This window comes from Branchiostoma floridae, chromosome 8 (genome assembly GCF_000003815.2).
Source record: "Branchiostoma floridae strain S238N-H82 chromosome 8, Bfl_VNyyK, whole genome shotgun sequence".
Classification (NCBI taxonomy): domain Eukaryota; kingdom Metazoa; phylum Chordata; class Leptocardii; order Amphioxiformes; family Branchiostomatidae; genus Branchiostoma; species Branchiostoma floridae.
In genome coordinates, this window is record NC_049986.1 from 22039719 (window position 1) to 22057095 (window position 17377).

The 17377-nt window shown below is 42.8% G+C and overlaps 2 protein-coding genes across 2 annotated transcripts in view; one reads left to right on the plus strand and one right to left on the minus strand.

Annotated features, from left to right (window-relative positions):
* Nucleotides 1–17377, plus strand: part of LOC118421949 (zinc finger protein 208-like) — a 516296-nt gene that overhangs the window by 265775 nt on the left and 233144 nt on the right. The window contains exon 2 of the mRNA XM_035829452.1: nt 7914–7919. The gene's annotated coding sequence lies outside the window, so the exon portion shown is untranslated. The remainder of the gene's footprint in view (nt 1–7913; nt 7920–17377) is intronic.
* Nucleotides 3730–16617, minus strand: LOC118421013 (protein FAM166B-like). Its single transcript, XM_035828147.1, has 7 exons — nt 16429–16617; nt 8411–8561; nt 7883–7958; nt 7250–7425; nt 6241–6379; nt 5695–5916; nt 3730–5230 (listed from the first exon to the last, which is right to left on the minus strand). Exons 1-7 carry the CDS (start codon nt 16491–16493, stop codon nt 5124–5126), a joined length of 936 nt encoding a protein of 311 aa, XP_035684040.1. The 5' UTR covers nt 16494–16617; the 3' UTR covers nt 3730–5123.

Genomic DNA, 17377 nt, shown 5'->3' on the forward strand with positions numbered 1-17377 from the left:
CAGGGGTGCCTTAACTATTCTACAGGACGGCAGCAAATTTCTCATGGAGGGATTGAACTATTGTTTCAGCACATGGAGCGCCGGAGGCGCGATGCATCCTAGGGGGGTCCGGGGGTATGCTCCCCCGGGAAAATTTCAAAATCAAGACCCTCTTAAATGCTATTTCCTGCATTTTTCGGCAAATTTTGCCGACCGACTAAGCTAGGTTGATTTTGACATTTTCATCTAATTACACATGGTTATAGCAATGAGCTTTTACCTGATAAAAGCTCCTTGGTTATAGCTTTTGGCCTCCACCCCAAGAGCCCCCGACATATTTTACCATTTCGATTCGAGCTCGGAAGGCACGAGACGTTGTAATATAAGTCCGGAGAAATTTTAAAATCTGGACCGTCTGAAACGCCATTTACTGCCTTTTGAAGGACAGATTTTGCTGTAAGACGAGGCTAAATCAGATATAACATTTTCTTAGAGAGAAAAGTTTCTTTGTGCCGGAAAACTCACGCCCCTAACATATTTTCGCAATGTCGTCGTAAGCGCCAAAGGCGCAAGCCTTCGCAAGGGAGAAACCTCATTTTCTGCATTCTAGGAGTACTTTTTGCCCGAAACTAAGCTTGACACTGAAATCTGTATGAGTGGTAAAGTTTTTGAGGGCAACGCTTCCGCAACATATTTTACCCTGTTCAGAGCCGAGGGCCGGGAGGCTCGGAGAAATTTTGAAATATGGACCCTTTGAGACGCCATTTCCTGCATTCTCAGGGGTTCTATCTGGAATTAGACTTATTAGAATTAGAATTGTTTTCTTCATGTCTGTTTGGCTGGCGGACACGAAGTCAACTATACAGAATGTAAAACCCAACAAGACGGCCCAGAAACACGTCAAAAACCGCAAAAACCTCTGATTGGGGAGAAATAGTAGCGCTGTAAGTAGCGATTCACATGTAGATTTTGGGGCCCGGAAGGAGGGTAAGGTATATATACATTTGTAGCTCAGCGGTGAAAGGGATCCCATAAGCAAATGGCTCTATGTTTATATGAGCTCTTACTGGCAATGTATTTAATGACATTAAAGAGATGAAATATATATATATTTTTTTTTAAATTGAAGGCTTAGATATCAAAGAGATTATTTCAGGTTAATACTTTTCTGCTTTATTTGAGCAATAGTTTGCCCAAATTAAGAGAAACAGCAGACAACACACACAAAGCTCGCACATGTACAGCAACCTGATGCCGCCAGATAAGTTGATACAAAGTGAGTCAGCAACGATTCTCTTAGATTAGTGAAAGCAAGGAGGTTATATAACCTCCTTGGTGAAAGCAATATTTCCTTGGCGTGATAAGAGACATTATAGGTAAGTAATGTTCTTCCAACCACCGCCAACTGACAGGTCTAGACATGTTAGTGTACTCTCCAAGCAAAGGTGTTTTCGGCAGTTTTTGACGTGTTCAGTTGGGTCTCTTTGCTGGGCTTTCTATTGTGTATTGTTTTCTTCACGTCTGTTTGGCCGGCGAACATGAAGGCTCCTGTACAAAATTGAAAGCCCCACAAAAAGGCCTAAAACACATGAAAAACAGCCGAAGCGCAACCTCTGCTTGGAGAGATACAGTATAATACACATAGTGTAATACACATCTATGTAGAATTTTTGCCCTGTAGGAGTGTAAGGTAAATATAGCTTAGTTCACGGTGATATGTACTCCCCACGCAAAAGGACTGGTTTTAACGTTGTTTTTTTATTTTATTTTGCTATGTCGCCAAACCAAGTGTTTAAAGAGGAAGTTTAAACAAAAAAGAAGGCCCGACGTCAAAACCAGTCGGAAGCTCCTTGCAGAGGTTTGGGAGCAAAATTGCGGCATTGTTATGTGCCGCGTCTTTCGTCCGCCCTCCCCAACAAGGGCGGGACAAGAAAGAGGCATATGATAAACTCTCAAATTTTTCCCAACTGCTCGGAGCCGAATCTCTGTTTGGGGCGTAAGGGCAGGAAATATGCCTAACTAGTCGATCCATGGTGGGTTTGATAACAAATACACATCTGTGTTTGGTTGGTGTGAATGAAAGGTGTAAAAGGCCCCTCCCCCTGGAGTTAATCCTCGATGTAGTTTTTCAAAACCGACGTCGGTTTTCAAAGCGATGTAGTTTTTCAAAACCGACGTCGGTTTTCAAAGCGATGTTGTTTTTTAGAATCGACGTCGGTTTTCAAAGCGATGTGGTTTTTCAAAACCGACGTCGGTGTTCAAAGCGATGTGGTTTTTGAGAACCGACGTCAGTTTTCGAAAGCGACGTGTATTTTCAAAACCGACGTCGGATTTCGAAAGAGCTTCGACGTCGGGTTTCGACGTCGGGTTTCAAAAAAGCGATGTCGGTTTTCAAACAGCGACGTTGCAACGTAAAATAACGAGCGAGAGGTGACCGTGACATCGGATACCTAAAACGTCGACCGACGCGCAACCGGGCTATCGGCCTCAAAATACAACGCTCGGAACCGCAAACTACACAATTACCCGACACAGATCCTCACGGCTTCAGGGTCAGAACCGGTTCGGCAGGTTGTGGTTGACGGTAGCAGAACACAGTTTTCGGCCTATGGGGATTTCTAAAGTTAAGGACCACAAGATGACTGGCTTCGACGCGGAAAAAATATAGTAGGATGCACTTTTTATAATAGGAATACCAAAAACGGATATGTTCGATCGAGTTCAGGGTATATGCCACAAAATATTTTTCAAAAATCCTGTCGGCACATCGCCCTCTCACGCCCACTTTGAAACGCCGCTCTGCGGAGGTCAAATAACTGCAGTCGGCTCGCACTAGAGGGGGAGAACTTTGCGTCATAGGGCGCATTTATACACAAAATAGAAAACTGTCACAATCTAAATCAAACAGCCTCAGAGTCAACACCTTCCGCGACCACGCAACACAGGTTATATTCTTATATCTGGCAGCCTCCCAAACTTAGTAAGTCTTTTTACCTCTCCTTCAACAAGTTTATGCGTACTACTTTCTGTACCTGCGTCATGGACCCGGGGGTCGCGCTTGAATACTGTGTTCTGCTACCACAATGACTGACTATAATTTAGGTACATAGTCTTCAAGGACGTCGAATGTACTTTTTGACCGGCTCTGGTATGTTATTTGCCCATTTATCCAACATTTTTCCAGCGACATTTTCTTCAAATTTAATTTTGGAACAGTCGATTTTGCATCATAAGGAAGAGAGCAGAGTGAAAAAGTTAGGAACTTAAGCTCCTGTAACGAAAACAACAGGAGCTAATTGACTCATTTGCATTAACTGTGTCTTAGCCTTGCTATCCTTTGAAATCCAAATTGTCTTCAGCTTGACTTTGGCTTAGCTTTGTTTTCTTTGGAATCCAAATTGTCTTCAGTCTGAATTGTCTTACAACCTTTCCTATCGGACATCTGAAATTGTCTTCATTCATAGTTAGAGTATAAAAGACCTGTTTCTTCCAGATCTCTTCAGTGTCACTGACGAAGGATAGTCGATTCTATCCGAAACGTCTGACCGTTTCAAAACCTCAAAACCATATCCAGTTGCTTGAGTAACTATTTTTGGCGTATCTTATTACCTGGATGTCTAACCTACATCGACGTACCATATTTTCTAGTATCTAGTATATTTTCTCCCATTCCCTTTCCTTTATCATGTCGACATGTTATGTTTGTTTGTTTATTTATCTTATTTAGCAATGAAAAGAAATACGTGCACATTTTTCCGGTTACGATCAAAATTTATTTCAGTTTTGCAATCACACCACAACGATAGAGCTAAATATACATATGTAGTACATATTTGTACAATTACTGATGTCACACACAAAAATAGCAAGTACTAATCTGGTATACATCGGTACAAAATATCTTCTATGGCTTAGGTAGATATATGAATGAGCAGCATATTGTAGGGAAGGAACACAAACAAATGTGAAATGCAATTTTCAAACTTTGTAACAATGTTCCTCTGACTAAGACACAGATTTTACACCATTTAAAAAGCATTTTGATGTTTTTAAAACCTAAATAACATCTTGTATATTTAACGTTCGTGGTCACAACACGTTTCTATACGAGCGTTGTTTTTCTTGAAAGAGCTTAATACAGTTTTGAAGCGGGCAGCAATCTGAAATACATTATGTTAAGCTCTGCAATTGCTCTAGAATAAAAATGTATATCATTTTTGGTTGAAATTTTACTATAAGCTTATCCATTCTAAATGTCACATGAAATAAAGATACAGTATGTAGTAGGGCATATTAATAAGCTCCCGGAGACGGAAATTTCTTTTACATATGAAGAAAAATTAACGTCGTGATATCAAGAAAGCAAACTTCATGTATAAAATGTATCTTACAATCACAAACGTTATGGTCAATAGAGCAAAAATATGATATTTCTATAAAAAAACGCATTGTCCTTTTTCTGACGTCAAAACGTTATACATATACACATATATACTGCAATCTGGAACGTTGCTATAGTTATACAGTTGTGGCTCAAAACCAAAAGTGTTCGTTAATGTTCGGCTCTTTTCTAATTCTTTATTACCAAGACAGACATGAACCAAATGTGGAATCATCACAGAATCCCGGTGGTATAAACAAGTGGCATTGTTTTGAGTAGAGCGTTCACTGTCGAATAGATCATTAACTTGATCAGAAAGATTTATATAAAAGACTCAAAACTTTGTTTAAAAGGCTCCAGACAACAAAAGTTTCGATGCTGCCTTTATATGATCAAGTACATGTTTCCTGGTTCCTAGCGTTTGTCACAAATAATCGTAAAACGGAGCTAACCGAAAGATGTACACAATGAGCAAACATAAAAGCCCAAATCAACCTGCAAACCTCCATTCCACCAGGGTAGACTGAGCGATTTGACGAATTTGACGAATAGAAAAAAAAACGAAGTTCTTTACGCTTTGTGTTTATTATGCATTTTAAGTTTTATTTTTCATGGTGTTCCGAAGTTGAAATTAAGACCAATGCAAATTCGAATTAGTTTTTGTCGAGTGGTCTGGGCCTACAGACAGTGCTATGGCGGGTAAGGAAAGTAATGGAAGAATGGAGGGAGGGGTCTTTTGTTGGAGGGGGAAAGGGGGGGGGGGTTACTGTACAGAAATGATAGCCTCCTGTTGCGGCGTCATGCCGGTCCCGATCTTCAGCGCGTTGTACGTGCTGTGGCCGAACGTGTCGCCGAACTTGAACTTTTGCGCTGTGGAGAAAAATAAAGAATAAAACAACTTTGTTCAAAGGTATCGTATTGGACAGAAATCGCACGAATACATACTAAAACTAATGATTCGTCAGGCCTATAATGCCTACTACAGAATAGCCCTTACTACATGAGAGAAACAATATAGTGGATCTGATTGGTAAGGTCTGCTCTGGCGTTGTATGTACGGCAGTTAGCCTTTAGTAATCCAAATATTCGGTTTCAAAATACAGCATTTCCAGTTTACAATATAACGTAATGATATGCCTACGTGTCTGGCATTCATTGAACGAGATAATTGGATGGTTCCATGTTCAATACCACCAGATCACATTTGTTGTAAACATTTACGTGTATGTTCACTGAATAATCTTGAAACATATTACAGATAAGAAGGCTGTATTTTGGTGTCATAACCACAGCATTGAAAGTTTTTGTGAGTAGTAAGAAAACAAACAAGGTACCTGGGATGTGTCCCGTGTAATGCGGCACCAGCCCGGAGCCCTCGGGATAAATGGCCTGGGTCTCCATTTTGCCCTTGGTCTCGCGCTTGATGGTGATTGGCTGAGTTTTCAGGGTCCTGTTCTTCCCCATCTCGTTGGTGAACTCGCACAGCGCCGCGTTGGTCACCACGGGGTACCCCATTCCCATCAGCCCCCGCGCCTTGGGCACGAAACCGGTGTAGCCTGGGGGAATGAGGATAAAGCAGTGAGTGAACAAGTAGTGAATGAATGAACGAACGAATGAGATACTGATGACTGAATGACCATCTGAATTTTGACTCTCTGAGGGAACCGCGGGAGTGAAAAGGTGATTGAATGAGTGATGAGATAATAAGACCGAATAAATGGCCGAATGAATGAATGAAGGAAGGAATTGATACATAAACAGCTGAAGAAATATCGCAAAGAAATTGAATAGAAACCTGGAAAACCGACTGACTGGATGTCTGAGTAAATTGATGAATGAATGAATGAACGAACGAATGAATGAATGAGCAAAACTCTCACCTGACATGAAGTTTTTCTTGGCCTCTGCGTTGCTCATGCGGTATGGCGACTTGATGTGCTGTAGCGAGCCCGGCGAGTAGTAGGGCTTGGCCTGCCGCGCGATCGGCTTCAGGGGGGTCTGGTACGAGGCTGTGATCAGCTGTAACACATGCAGTACTGTGAGGCATAATCTCCAGGCAGATTTACCAGTGGCATAAGATAGTATCAAAGTTGGATAAGAAGTACAGCTGGTCAAAGGGAGTCATCAGTCACTGGGCCGGGAGCCAAACACACTCCTAGGCCGGCTTCACTCCTCCGGCAGCTTTTGATACTATGTTATACCACCGTAGGGTCTGCTTGGAAATTAGATAAGGCAGTCATCATCAACCAAGGTAAATAATGATATTGATGCATTTTCAAATAGCTAGTACTAGACTACCAGACTGTGATCACTTATTTCCCTGCTCTCCAAGCAGAGGTTAGGCTCCGGCTGTTTTTGACGTTTTTAAGGAGCCTAACCTCTGCTTGGAGAGCATTATCTCCCAGCAGATCTACGGTGGTATAAAGTAGTATCACAAATCTGACCAAACAGTTTATCTGGCTAAGGAGTGTCATTTGCCAACCAAACCCATTGGCCAGCTTTATGATACTAGTACTATTTTATGCCACCGCAGGATCTGCTGGGAGATTATGAGGTTAAACCTTTAGACTTGCCCTGCTCCACGGTGTGAATGTCCATAAGTGTGTTGGATTCTAAACGTGCTGAGGTTTGACCTTTAGGCTAGTGCCTACAGCTCCTCGATATACCGAGCCAGCTTTACGTCGCCATCCGAAATAAGGCGAGTGTGGGATCGAACCTACACCGACTTGATCTGAACCATGTGGAGAATAAGAACTTTTCATTTTCACCGTGAAATCGTCGAAACTCTGTATCAAGGAGCTCGAGGTTTTGTGTCGTCTCCAACTTTTTTTTCCGTCTTTCGTATGAACGTTTACGCCCTTAACGCAATAACCTCACGGTTTGTCTTACGTTTTTCTGGGAGTCGTCGGGCTTGAGCTTGCCGGTCTGCAGTGCCGTCAGGGTCCGCATGTGGTCTCTCTTGGCGGTGTGGCCGCGCTGGTCGCTCTCGAAGTCGGCGATAGCGGAGCCGCAGGTGTCTGCGTACCTGCTGCCGAAGTAGTGGTTCTGCATCTTCGGAATGTACCCTGTGGGAAAAGGAGATGCAAGTATGATATGTTTGTCTCTCATTTCATTCTGTAAAAAGAAAGCTCCTATAGCCTTTTAGAGACAGGGACCGTGGTTGTCATCCATTATGTCTAGCTACAGGGCATGGTATTGGAAGGCTGAGCCCTCTCTTTCCATTTCCTTTACCTCCCCAACTGAAGTCATGTGCTGGTTGCACACCTGGTGGAGTGAAGCAAGTCGTGTAATGGCCTTTCTCATTGGAACACGATTGGTAACAAAACAGGGTTTTAACCCTTCGGTCTCTGGGCCAAACACCCTGCAGCTATGCCACACGACCCCACAATTTTTTTGCATGATCGTACTTGGGCCTGTACTGTTGGGATACAGTTTATTGATATGCAAACTAAAGACACCACCACCCTTCTGATTCATTGATATAGAAACTGAGTAAAGATGCTCTATAGATAAATTCCTTACCTGTGTATCCCGGCACCATCTTTTCGGTCAGCTTCTGGTCTCCCCAGCTAGCCGTTCGCGTACGGATAAACGCCGCCTGGCGGAACAAAATGGGTGTGCAAGCAGTGTGAGTGACAACTAAGAAGAATGAACAAAGAAGTAACGAATGGGATACTTTATATTGGTTACAAGTTTATAAGTGATTGAAAGAAGTAGATGAAAAAAATAGTGAGAAAGGGTAGAAAAAGGGATTAGAATTATTCCCACGTCGAAGATATGATAAAAAGACAGGTTCTTGGAGATGCCTTTCTGGAATGAACGGGAGAAAGAGTGGAAGAGAAATAAAATGAAAACGATGTTTTGTTCCGAACCTAATGACAGAGAGAACGGTTTAGAGAGGGGAGACGACATGAAGTTTTTGTTTCATACCCCATGATAGCTAGAAAGGGGGAAAGAAAGGGAGAAGGAAAGCGAAGTTTTTGTTCCGTACTATGATGGTTAGAGAGAAGGGGTGGGGAGGGATGAAGACGTCAAGTTTTTGTTCCGTACCTTGTCGACGCCTTGGCTGAGCCTTGGGAAGGTATCGGTCAGCACGGAACTTCCCGAAGCCGCGACGTTCGGGTTCGTGAGGAGTCGGTGGGTCGTGTTGCCGAACGTCGAGCCGATCTGGTACTTAAACTGCGGACAGTAGCCCAGATACCTGCAGGAAAACGTAGGTTTGAAATTGCTTAGTTATTTAGTTTTTTAAGTTAGCATTTGATGGGCGAATTTCGAGCTTAGGAACAGTAGCCGAGGTACCCGCGGGGAAAACGAAGACTTTTTGTGCTCGTTTTGATTTGTTTGTCTGTTGTTGCTGTTCTTGTTTCCTTCTTTGTTTGTTTGTTCGAAGTTAGCCTTTGATGGGTGAACGTCGAGCCGATCTAGTACTTAAACTGCGGACAATAGCCGAGGTACCTGTGGAAAAAATATGGATGTTTTACATTTGCGCTAGTTCTTATGTGTTTGTTTGTTGTTTTTTTTGCTGATTGTTCCACACAAGCATTGGATGGGTGAACGTTGGGTCTGTCTGACAGTCAAGCTACCTGAAGCATGAAGTATGGTACAGGAGCTTTTTCTATTTGTTTGTTTACTTGTTCGGTCGTTCGAAGTAAGTAAACATTTGATGATACCTGAACTGGGGCAGTAGGATGGCACCCAGGCAAGTGTTCAACTCCCATACTCATAAGTGCAAAGCTAGTATACTATCTCCTTGTCTATTGCAGCGGTTATTATATCTAGGCATAACTACCACTTTGATGGCTGATTAACCCAAGCCTCCAAGCAGATACATGTATTGGGGAAAAATTACTGACAGCACCATTTGTTTTTTCTTACAAACAAGCCCCCATGCCATGGAAACGGGGCGGTCAGGAAATGCTACTATCATCAATGCCTCCAAACATCTGCTTGGAGATAGCCCACGTGTCGCGGTGACGACATGCACGCCATCCCACTTGTGTTAACAGAACAAACACGATCGGAACACGCGCCTAGCTCATATCGATCTCTGCTGTTGACTCGCTCTACACTATAACCCCCGGACAAACACGTTAAAACTATTTACCAACGCGCTGCAGGGCGGATTGTGGGGCAGTTTGATCAGGATTTGGGGGCGATTTACACACCTTTGTACTCGACAGGATGCGTTTTATAACCTTAATGGGGCCAAAAACGGTTTATATAACAGTTTTGCGTCACCTCGGATGCAGTGTAAGCGAAGTGACGTATCTGAATATTAGAAAGTGAATAGATACACTGAGTTCGTAAAGGTAAATAACACCTTTAAGATTTTTGTTTTTATTTCTATTCAAAGGAATGTTTAATATTTATAATTGGAAGAAACGTACTTCGGGTTTTAAAACTTGAAAAGTAACATAGACCCTTGTGCGATCCCTCTATTTATTTATTCATTTATTCATTCATTCATTGCTCCATTGCTCTCTAGATATCTATATTCGCAAGCTAGGTTGCATCGAAGGGTGTTGGAATCATCATATCGGCTAACAAACACAGATAACACTAACGAAATACCACATAAGGGGAATTTACACGTTTGCCTTGCCATCAACATTTTTCTATTGTCAACTGAAGTCAAGATTATCCTCCCCATAAATAGTCTAGTCGCCATTCTCCTCTGGTCGGCTTAGGGGTACCGGTGTTTCACAAAACTAAGCATAGGTCTGTTTTAGCAGTCTATCTTTTTAGCTGGCCTTTCACCGCCATCCATTGGGCGAAGTAATTGAAACCAATGTCTTAACCACACCCCCCCCCCCCTCCCCAAAAGTGCAACACTCGAAGCACCAAGGAAGGTTCCTGCAGCACCGTAGAGATAGCGGCGAGCTCACGTCACGTTGGCATGGTTACCAGGCTACCCCATAAAAAGCCGTCAATAGCGCCACTTCAAACGGTTCAAAGTTTTACCACCTACTCTCCAAGCAGAGGTTAGGCTCCTGCTGTTTTTTTACGTTTATCTTTATTTCAATGCGTTTTTATTTTGTATACTGTTAGCGGCTTTCTATTCTGTACTACTTTCATGATGTCTCATGGGCCACTTAATACTACAAAATGATCCACAATAAAGAATCCTAAAAAACATTTAAAATAACAGCAGAAGCCTAACCTCTGCTTGGAGAGTATTCCCACCCACAATCGCGACAAAGCCCGGCTTGACATGGTGCCGATAACCCTGTTTGATGTAGCCGATAGCTGAGCAAAGTTCAGTCAGCGGCTTTTCACGTCTCCAAGCAGAAACACTAGTCCATTTTATCCGATAGCTAATTAATGCCGCCTGATCGTGATAAGATTCGTAAGCGGATTTTGACTGTACTGTGTGCATTTATACCGTATTTTGCCGAGGGGCGGTTTTTCTTGCTATGACGATGTAATACAGATTACGTCATAGCTGTTGCCATGGAAACATTACTGTTTTATTCGAGAGAAATGTGGATTTTTTCAGGTAAAATAACACGTAAAATCTAAGTGCGAGGGCAGATGAAATACAGTCATCATGATAATAAAGAAATGTCTCCATTCGTTTCCTTGGCTGTATTTTACAATAGAACGATGTTGCCCACCCTGTACAGAAAAAAAGGCACATTATCTGCTCGTATGTAGCGTTACAGTACGTAAAAGACACACCATTGCTACAAGAATGTTTTCGGAACTTTCAGAAGCAGGTTACAACGATTAAAACTCAAAAGAAACCTGGCCACGTACGGTTCTATAACAACAGAAGACATAATTACTGTTTTGATCCACGTTATGACAACCGGTTAGTGTTTATAGTATGGCTCTTTCTTTCTCCAGTTATCGTGCTTAGTGTACATACATACATAGTCAAACACACTCTCACAGTGTTTGAATAGTTTCTAACAAACAGTACTAGTAACGAACGCGAAGTTCACGTTTCTATGACACCTCTAGGTTGCGCCGTGCTATTGCTTAGTTACAAAAACCTAACAAACGTTAACCCTTTGGTACTTACGTAAATAATTTCATCAAAGAAATTATCACGTTGCTAAATTACTGTACATTGCGTTAACAAGACGACAAGGAGTATCAGAGTCCGTTGAGCCTTGGGGAAGGTTGGTTATAAGTGACCGAATGTTGACAGATACAGAACTGTGGGTTGTGTAGCAAATACGACAATGTACAAAATTGTTACTGTTTTATTGCCCATAGAGGAAAAGGAATCAGTGATGATAAAAAGCACATGAAAGGTTTTCTTCTTATCAGTGTAACACATCTTCTGCACATGTGCCATTTCTTTGTTCGCTTGTCTTACCAGTGTGAGAGAGGGTATACGTAGCTCGATGACAGTGGGAGTGGGACGACTGTAATCTCCAAGTAGATGTAGGGTTCAGCTTAGTGTAATATGTGTGTTTGTGGGTCGTCTGTCTTTCTACGTAGTCAACGTCTTTATCCCATGGATAGTCCGAACCTTAGGGCGTGGGTAAAGGGCAAAAACCGCACCATAACAGAAGAAAAGTTTGACACATGTACAGCGCCTAACACATAGGCCTGAAATACAGTGCTCAACCCTACATCTGCTCGGAGATTAGGATGACGCCTTGCGTGTGTCATGGTAATGTGGACATACCGTGCGCACACGAGCTTATGATTAGGCCTGTAAGTGCTCCAATTACCGAGATAGAAGAGTTGTTCAACCGGTCAGCGCAAGAAGTCCCGGCATGCCTCCTGAGACACTAGCAACCACCTGTTGACGCCCACACACCTGTCGTGTCGTGTACCTGGCGTAATGTCGGCAACACACTTTTCCAATGCAAAATAAACAGTGGAAGTAGATCCATGGTGAATAAGTCGCCATATTACCAACGCACCATCAAAGCCACTAACTTCTCTGGAATATATAGGATCAGTTTGGATGTTTTCTCGCTTCTGTCAACCCAGACACCGTCACAATGACAATGCATCGTATTATTTCATTTTCAGCCCGTAAAAGACTCTTGTACATACAAGTACTCTTGTACTGTTTTTCTATGCGTTCCTCGGACTTTTAGGATAGCATTTCAAAACAAACTTTCTTTCTTTACACCCCTTTCGACAAGAACGACTTTTGCCCGGTACTTTCCGGTCTCCTTGGAATGAAAACACAAGTTAAAAACAGTCCAGCTAAACGGGTCACTATTCACGCTGCTGACAATGCCTAGACTTTGACTACTGCGGTTCAAAGACAAACTCTCTTTACACCGTTCTCTCTTGACCTCATTAAATCTTTGTACAACTGTTTGGGGTGTCTTGTTCTTTAGAACCACAAACAACGCGGCGCAACATGAATAATGTTCTAGAACGAATCGGGTTTCACGCGAACCTATTTAGATTCCGTGGTCTGGAAGAAACAACTGACATTTCTGGGACACCGAGTCCGGGTGTTGGTACTCCATGCCACAAGCCACTTTTGCAATCTTGAATCTTGAAGATGACATCAACAGCATTCTTTGTAACCGCAAACGGCTTGCTAATGCTCTTAAAGTGAGTTACTTTTATCAGTAGAGGGCTTAGTCTCCTGGTGTGTGCAGAACATTTCTGTCTGAACCGAATAAATAACAGAAATGAACCAAAGACAGGAAAACAAGTTCCTAGTTTTGATATACATCCTACCAAGGCTAAAAATATCCATCAGTTTGCTGGATATCTTTCCTGAAACGATTTTTTTTTTTCATTTAGCTATTTTTGGTAAATTGTAACATGTCTTTAGTGTGGAACTGAAGAGACCATGGTTCTATGTACCATAAACGTGGGAAGTTTGGAACGGACAGTACTCAAGCGTGACAACTTTATTAGTGAAGAAGCTGATGTTTTGGTATTGCCTTTCTTGGCTCACAACGTGCTAGTTTCTGATGCTTTCAGTTATTTCCGACAAAAACGTTTAGTAAACAAAACACGACCGCATAAGAAAACAACACCAAACGGGCGACAACAGCAAAAGCGCCCCCGTTAAGACTGATTTGAGGCTACTTGAGAAATCCCCAAGGACATGTTGGGATGAAAGATCACAATGTTCTCTGTGAGAGCTCGAGACTGTCAGAAAAACCTGGCCGCCAGAAAACGTTACGGATCTTCCACCAAACATCTGCTTGGAGCCTGCGTGACAGGTGTGTTGTTAGTGCACATATAGCTGTGAGGTATTTACCGTCCCCTCCCACTAAGGGTCACGGGAAAATGTCAGGTCGTGTCGAGTCATCCTGTTTGAACGTGCACAATCTCACAGAGCTGTCGAAAATCGATGTTTTGTGTCAATTTGTTCCTAGTGCTACTTACTACTCTCCAAGCAGAGGTTGAGTCACGTAGATATAGTAGTAATCGGAAAAATTACCTGCGCTCCTCTTACTTAAGAGGAGCGCCGGTGTAATTTTTCCGACTACTTAAGAGGAGCGCCGGTGTAATTTTTCCGACTACTACTATATCTACGCGACTCAACCTCTGCTTAGAGAGTACCTAGTGCAACTATGCTTGTTTCAGGTCGTCGTTTAGAAGGTGGGACATTTTGGAATGTGCCCAACTATCTACTTAACCCCTACGCACTGGTACCTGTCACACACATACCTGTCACTAGAACGTAGTGAACGACTCGTGAACAAAAAGGTAAACAACACAACCGACAAACGCTCCAACCAAGGGTCATGGAAATATTCGGTCGTCCCATTGTTTCCTGTTTGAACGTGTACAATAACTCAAACAATAACTCAATGGTTTGTGACAATCTGTTCCTAGTGTAACTATGCTTGTTTCAGGTCGTCGTTTAGGTGGAAAATTGTTCCATGTGCCAAAATATCTACTTAACTCCTACGCAATGGTACCTCTGACACACATGTCAAGAAGACAACCGACAAACGCTCCCACTCCCAATGGTCATGGAAATATTCGGTCGTCTCATCGCTTCCTGTTTGAACGTGCACAATCTCTCAAACATCTTGAAAATCGTTGCTTTGTATCAATCTTTTCGTAGTGCAACTATGCTTGTTTCAGGTCGTCGTTTAGAAGGTGGGACATTTTGGAATGTGCCAAAATATCTACTTAACCCCTACGCACTGGTACCTGTCACACACATATCTGTTACTAGAACGTAGTGAACGAGCGACTCGTGAACAAAAAGGTAAACAAGACAACCGACAAACGCTCCCACTCCCAAGGGTCATGGAAATATTCGGTCGTCTCATCGCTTCCTGTTTGAACGTGCACAATCTCACAGAGCTCTCGAAAATCGATACATTGTGTCAATCTGTCTCTAGAGTAACTGTGCTATTTTCATGTCATCGTTTAGGTGGAAAATTGTTCAATGTGCCAAAATATCTACTTAACCCCTACGCAATGACACACATGTACCTGTGACACACATGTCAAGAAGACAACCGACAAACGCTCCCACTCCCAAGGGTCATGGAAATATTCGGTCGTCTCATCGCTTCCTGTTTGAACGTGTTCAACGTGCACAATCTCTCAGAGCTCTCGAAAATTGATGTTTTGTGTCAATCTGTAACTATGCTTGGTCTAGGTCGAAGTGTGGGGGATGACATATTTTGCAACGTGCCCAAATACACATGACCCCTTAGTGAAGGGGAAGGGAATGTTGACATATTATTTCAAGATGGCTCTCAAAAATCGATGTTTTGTGTCAATCTGTTCCTAGTATTCCAAGTGTAATGTTATACTTTTACTTAACGTTTCAGGTCGTCGTTTAGGGGCGGAATATTTTGCAATGTGCTCGAATATGTGTACACATAACCTCTTAGTGGGGGAGTGGGTCATGTTGACAGAGTATTTCAAGATGGCCGACAGCATATGTGTACCTGTCACCAGAACGTAGAAACGACTCGTGAACCAAAAAGGTACCCAAAACAATCAACATAACATCTAGGTAAGGGGTCTTGAATGTTCATAGACTGTTTTCAAGATGGCTGACCTACGCACCTGTACACCTGTGACACATACACCTGGCACAGGTGGTTTGGGACGTAAGATTACGTCAAACCACTTACCACCAACAGGCACAAGAAATCCTAATCTTGCCCTGTATTTTGTGTCTTTTGTGGATGACATACAGTGAAGGCCTCTTCCATTTTGCAACACTAAGTTAATGTATACAAAACAATGTTAGGAAAAACCATAACACTCTGATATCAAAATACCTGTATATAAAAAGAGCAAACTGTTGCCAACTTGCCACCTATGCCACTCAGTCTAAGTAGTGGGACCTAGCTAGTTGTGAAAAACACTCAAGATCACATATTTTCACCCAAAGAGATCTCTAAGCTATATGAAGTGTTCAGCACTATACACAAATATCAAAATACGTGTACTCAAAACAAACAAATCGCTGTCACGTATGAGACCCTGTCTAAGCCTAAGTGAATGTAGTTAGACCTAGTTAGCTGTGAGAACTTAAAACCTCAGAAGGCCACGATCTTTTCACCTAAGCATATCTCCAGGTGCTTTGAAGTGTTCGGCACACACTTAGTCCCACCTGCATTGTGCGAGTGTTGAGATTTTAACCCACACCCACCATGCAAGGTTCAGCTTGTCAAGTACGGGCATAATGCGGGTATATATACCTACGGATTCAGCTAATGTTTCAATAAACACGCTACCGAGATCTTCCTGTCGTTTGAGAGAGGCTTTTTAGAGAAAATTTTGAGTGTTTTTGAGGATAAGTTGTTGATACAACATCGAGTGTTTTGAGTACAACGCGCTATACACACAGAGAGATATCAAAATACACAAAAGCCCTCCTGTCGTTGGTATATCTAGCGTATAAAAATGGCGATAGAAGTAACTTGACTGTACAGTGGCTAGCTCTTTAAAGCTATATAGGTATCCAAGCTCATGCGAAGGGGTTTGTTTTATATATATACTGAACCAAACATACAGTTTTACACTGAACCCAACAACGATCGATAAGGTAGAACCGAGTAGAGTGCTGTGGTGCTGTGCAGTCAGTAGGGGGTATACCGGCTGGTTATGCTATCAACAAATCGTCGAGACACCTCGATATTTGTACGTTTTCTTACCCTGGCGTGTGGTAGGGATCCGGCGTCATAAGAATGCTCTTCTTCGGCGGCATATCTTGCGGCATCTTGTCTGCTTTTCCAGTGAAATTAGTCCGTCAAATCGCCCGAGTGAGTGCACTCCGTCCTCTACGCGTGGTCGCCCGGCGGCCGTTGCTAGGCGTTGCTAGGGAAGCCGTTCCATTGTGTCGTCTGCGCGGCGCGGGGTCATGAATAGGGGTCCGAATGCGTGTGCGAGAACAATGCGCCCGTTTTACTCAAGCAATTATGTATGCAAACACATAAAAATGATTGTGGCATCGATGTTTTTGTCTGGGTAACTTTTATCTCTGAAACACCGGATCGTCATGGAAGAGACAAAACGTTTTCCTAAAATGCCAAGGCCGATAGTCTATTGTATACGTTTCTTATCATGCTTCTTGAATAGGCATTCTTAGCGTGACATTTATGGAGACATATAACCATTATCGTCAGGGCTTGAAAGAAATCTTATCGATCATTCTAAGGTTTCTTAAAGCTTTAAGAATTGGCCTTATCTTAGAAATTTGGGGCGTGATTCTTACAAGATCTAGAAGTTTTGCTTATCTGGTAATGTATAGGGTGTCTGTCGTAATGTTTGCGTTCGGTAAGACCTGGATTTCTCGCACGGCTGGCTACGTATGGGCGACTCTAAACAGCCAATGGGAAACCGAGATTTGGCCGTGAGAGGTGTAACATTAGCCCCGTATTGTGCGCTGTTTGCCCGGATCAGGGGTTGTGTAAACTCGGCCGATTCACGCAGGTGTGAAACGGGTTTTAAGGATCGGCTAGTCTCCAAGCAGATCCTACGGTGCCATAAGGTAGTATCAAACCAAAGAGTATAGCCGGCCTAAGGGAGTCAAACGGGCACCGGAGCGTAGCGGAACACTCCTCTGCCAGCTTTTGATGCTATCCTATGCTACCGTAGGATCTG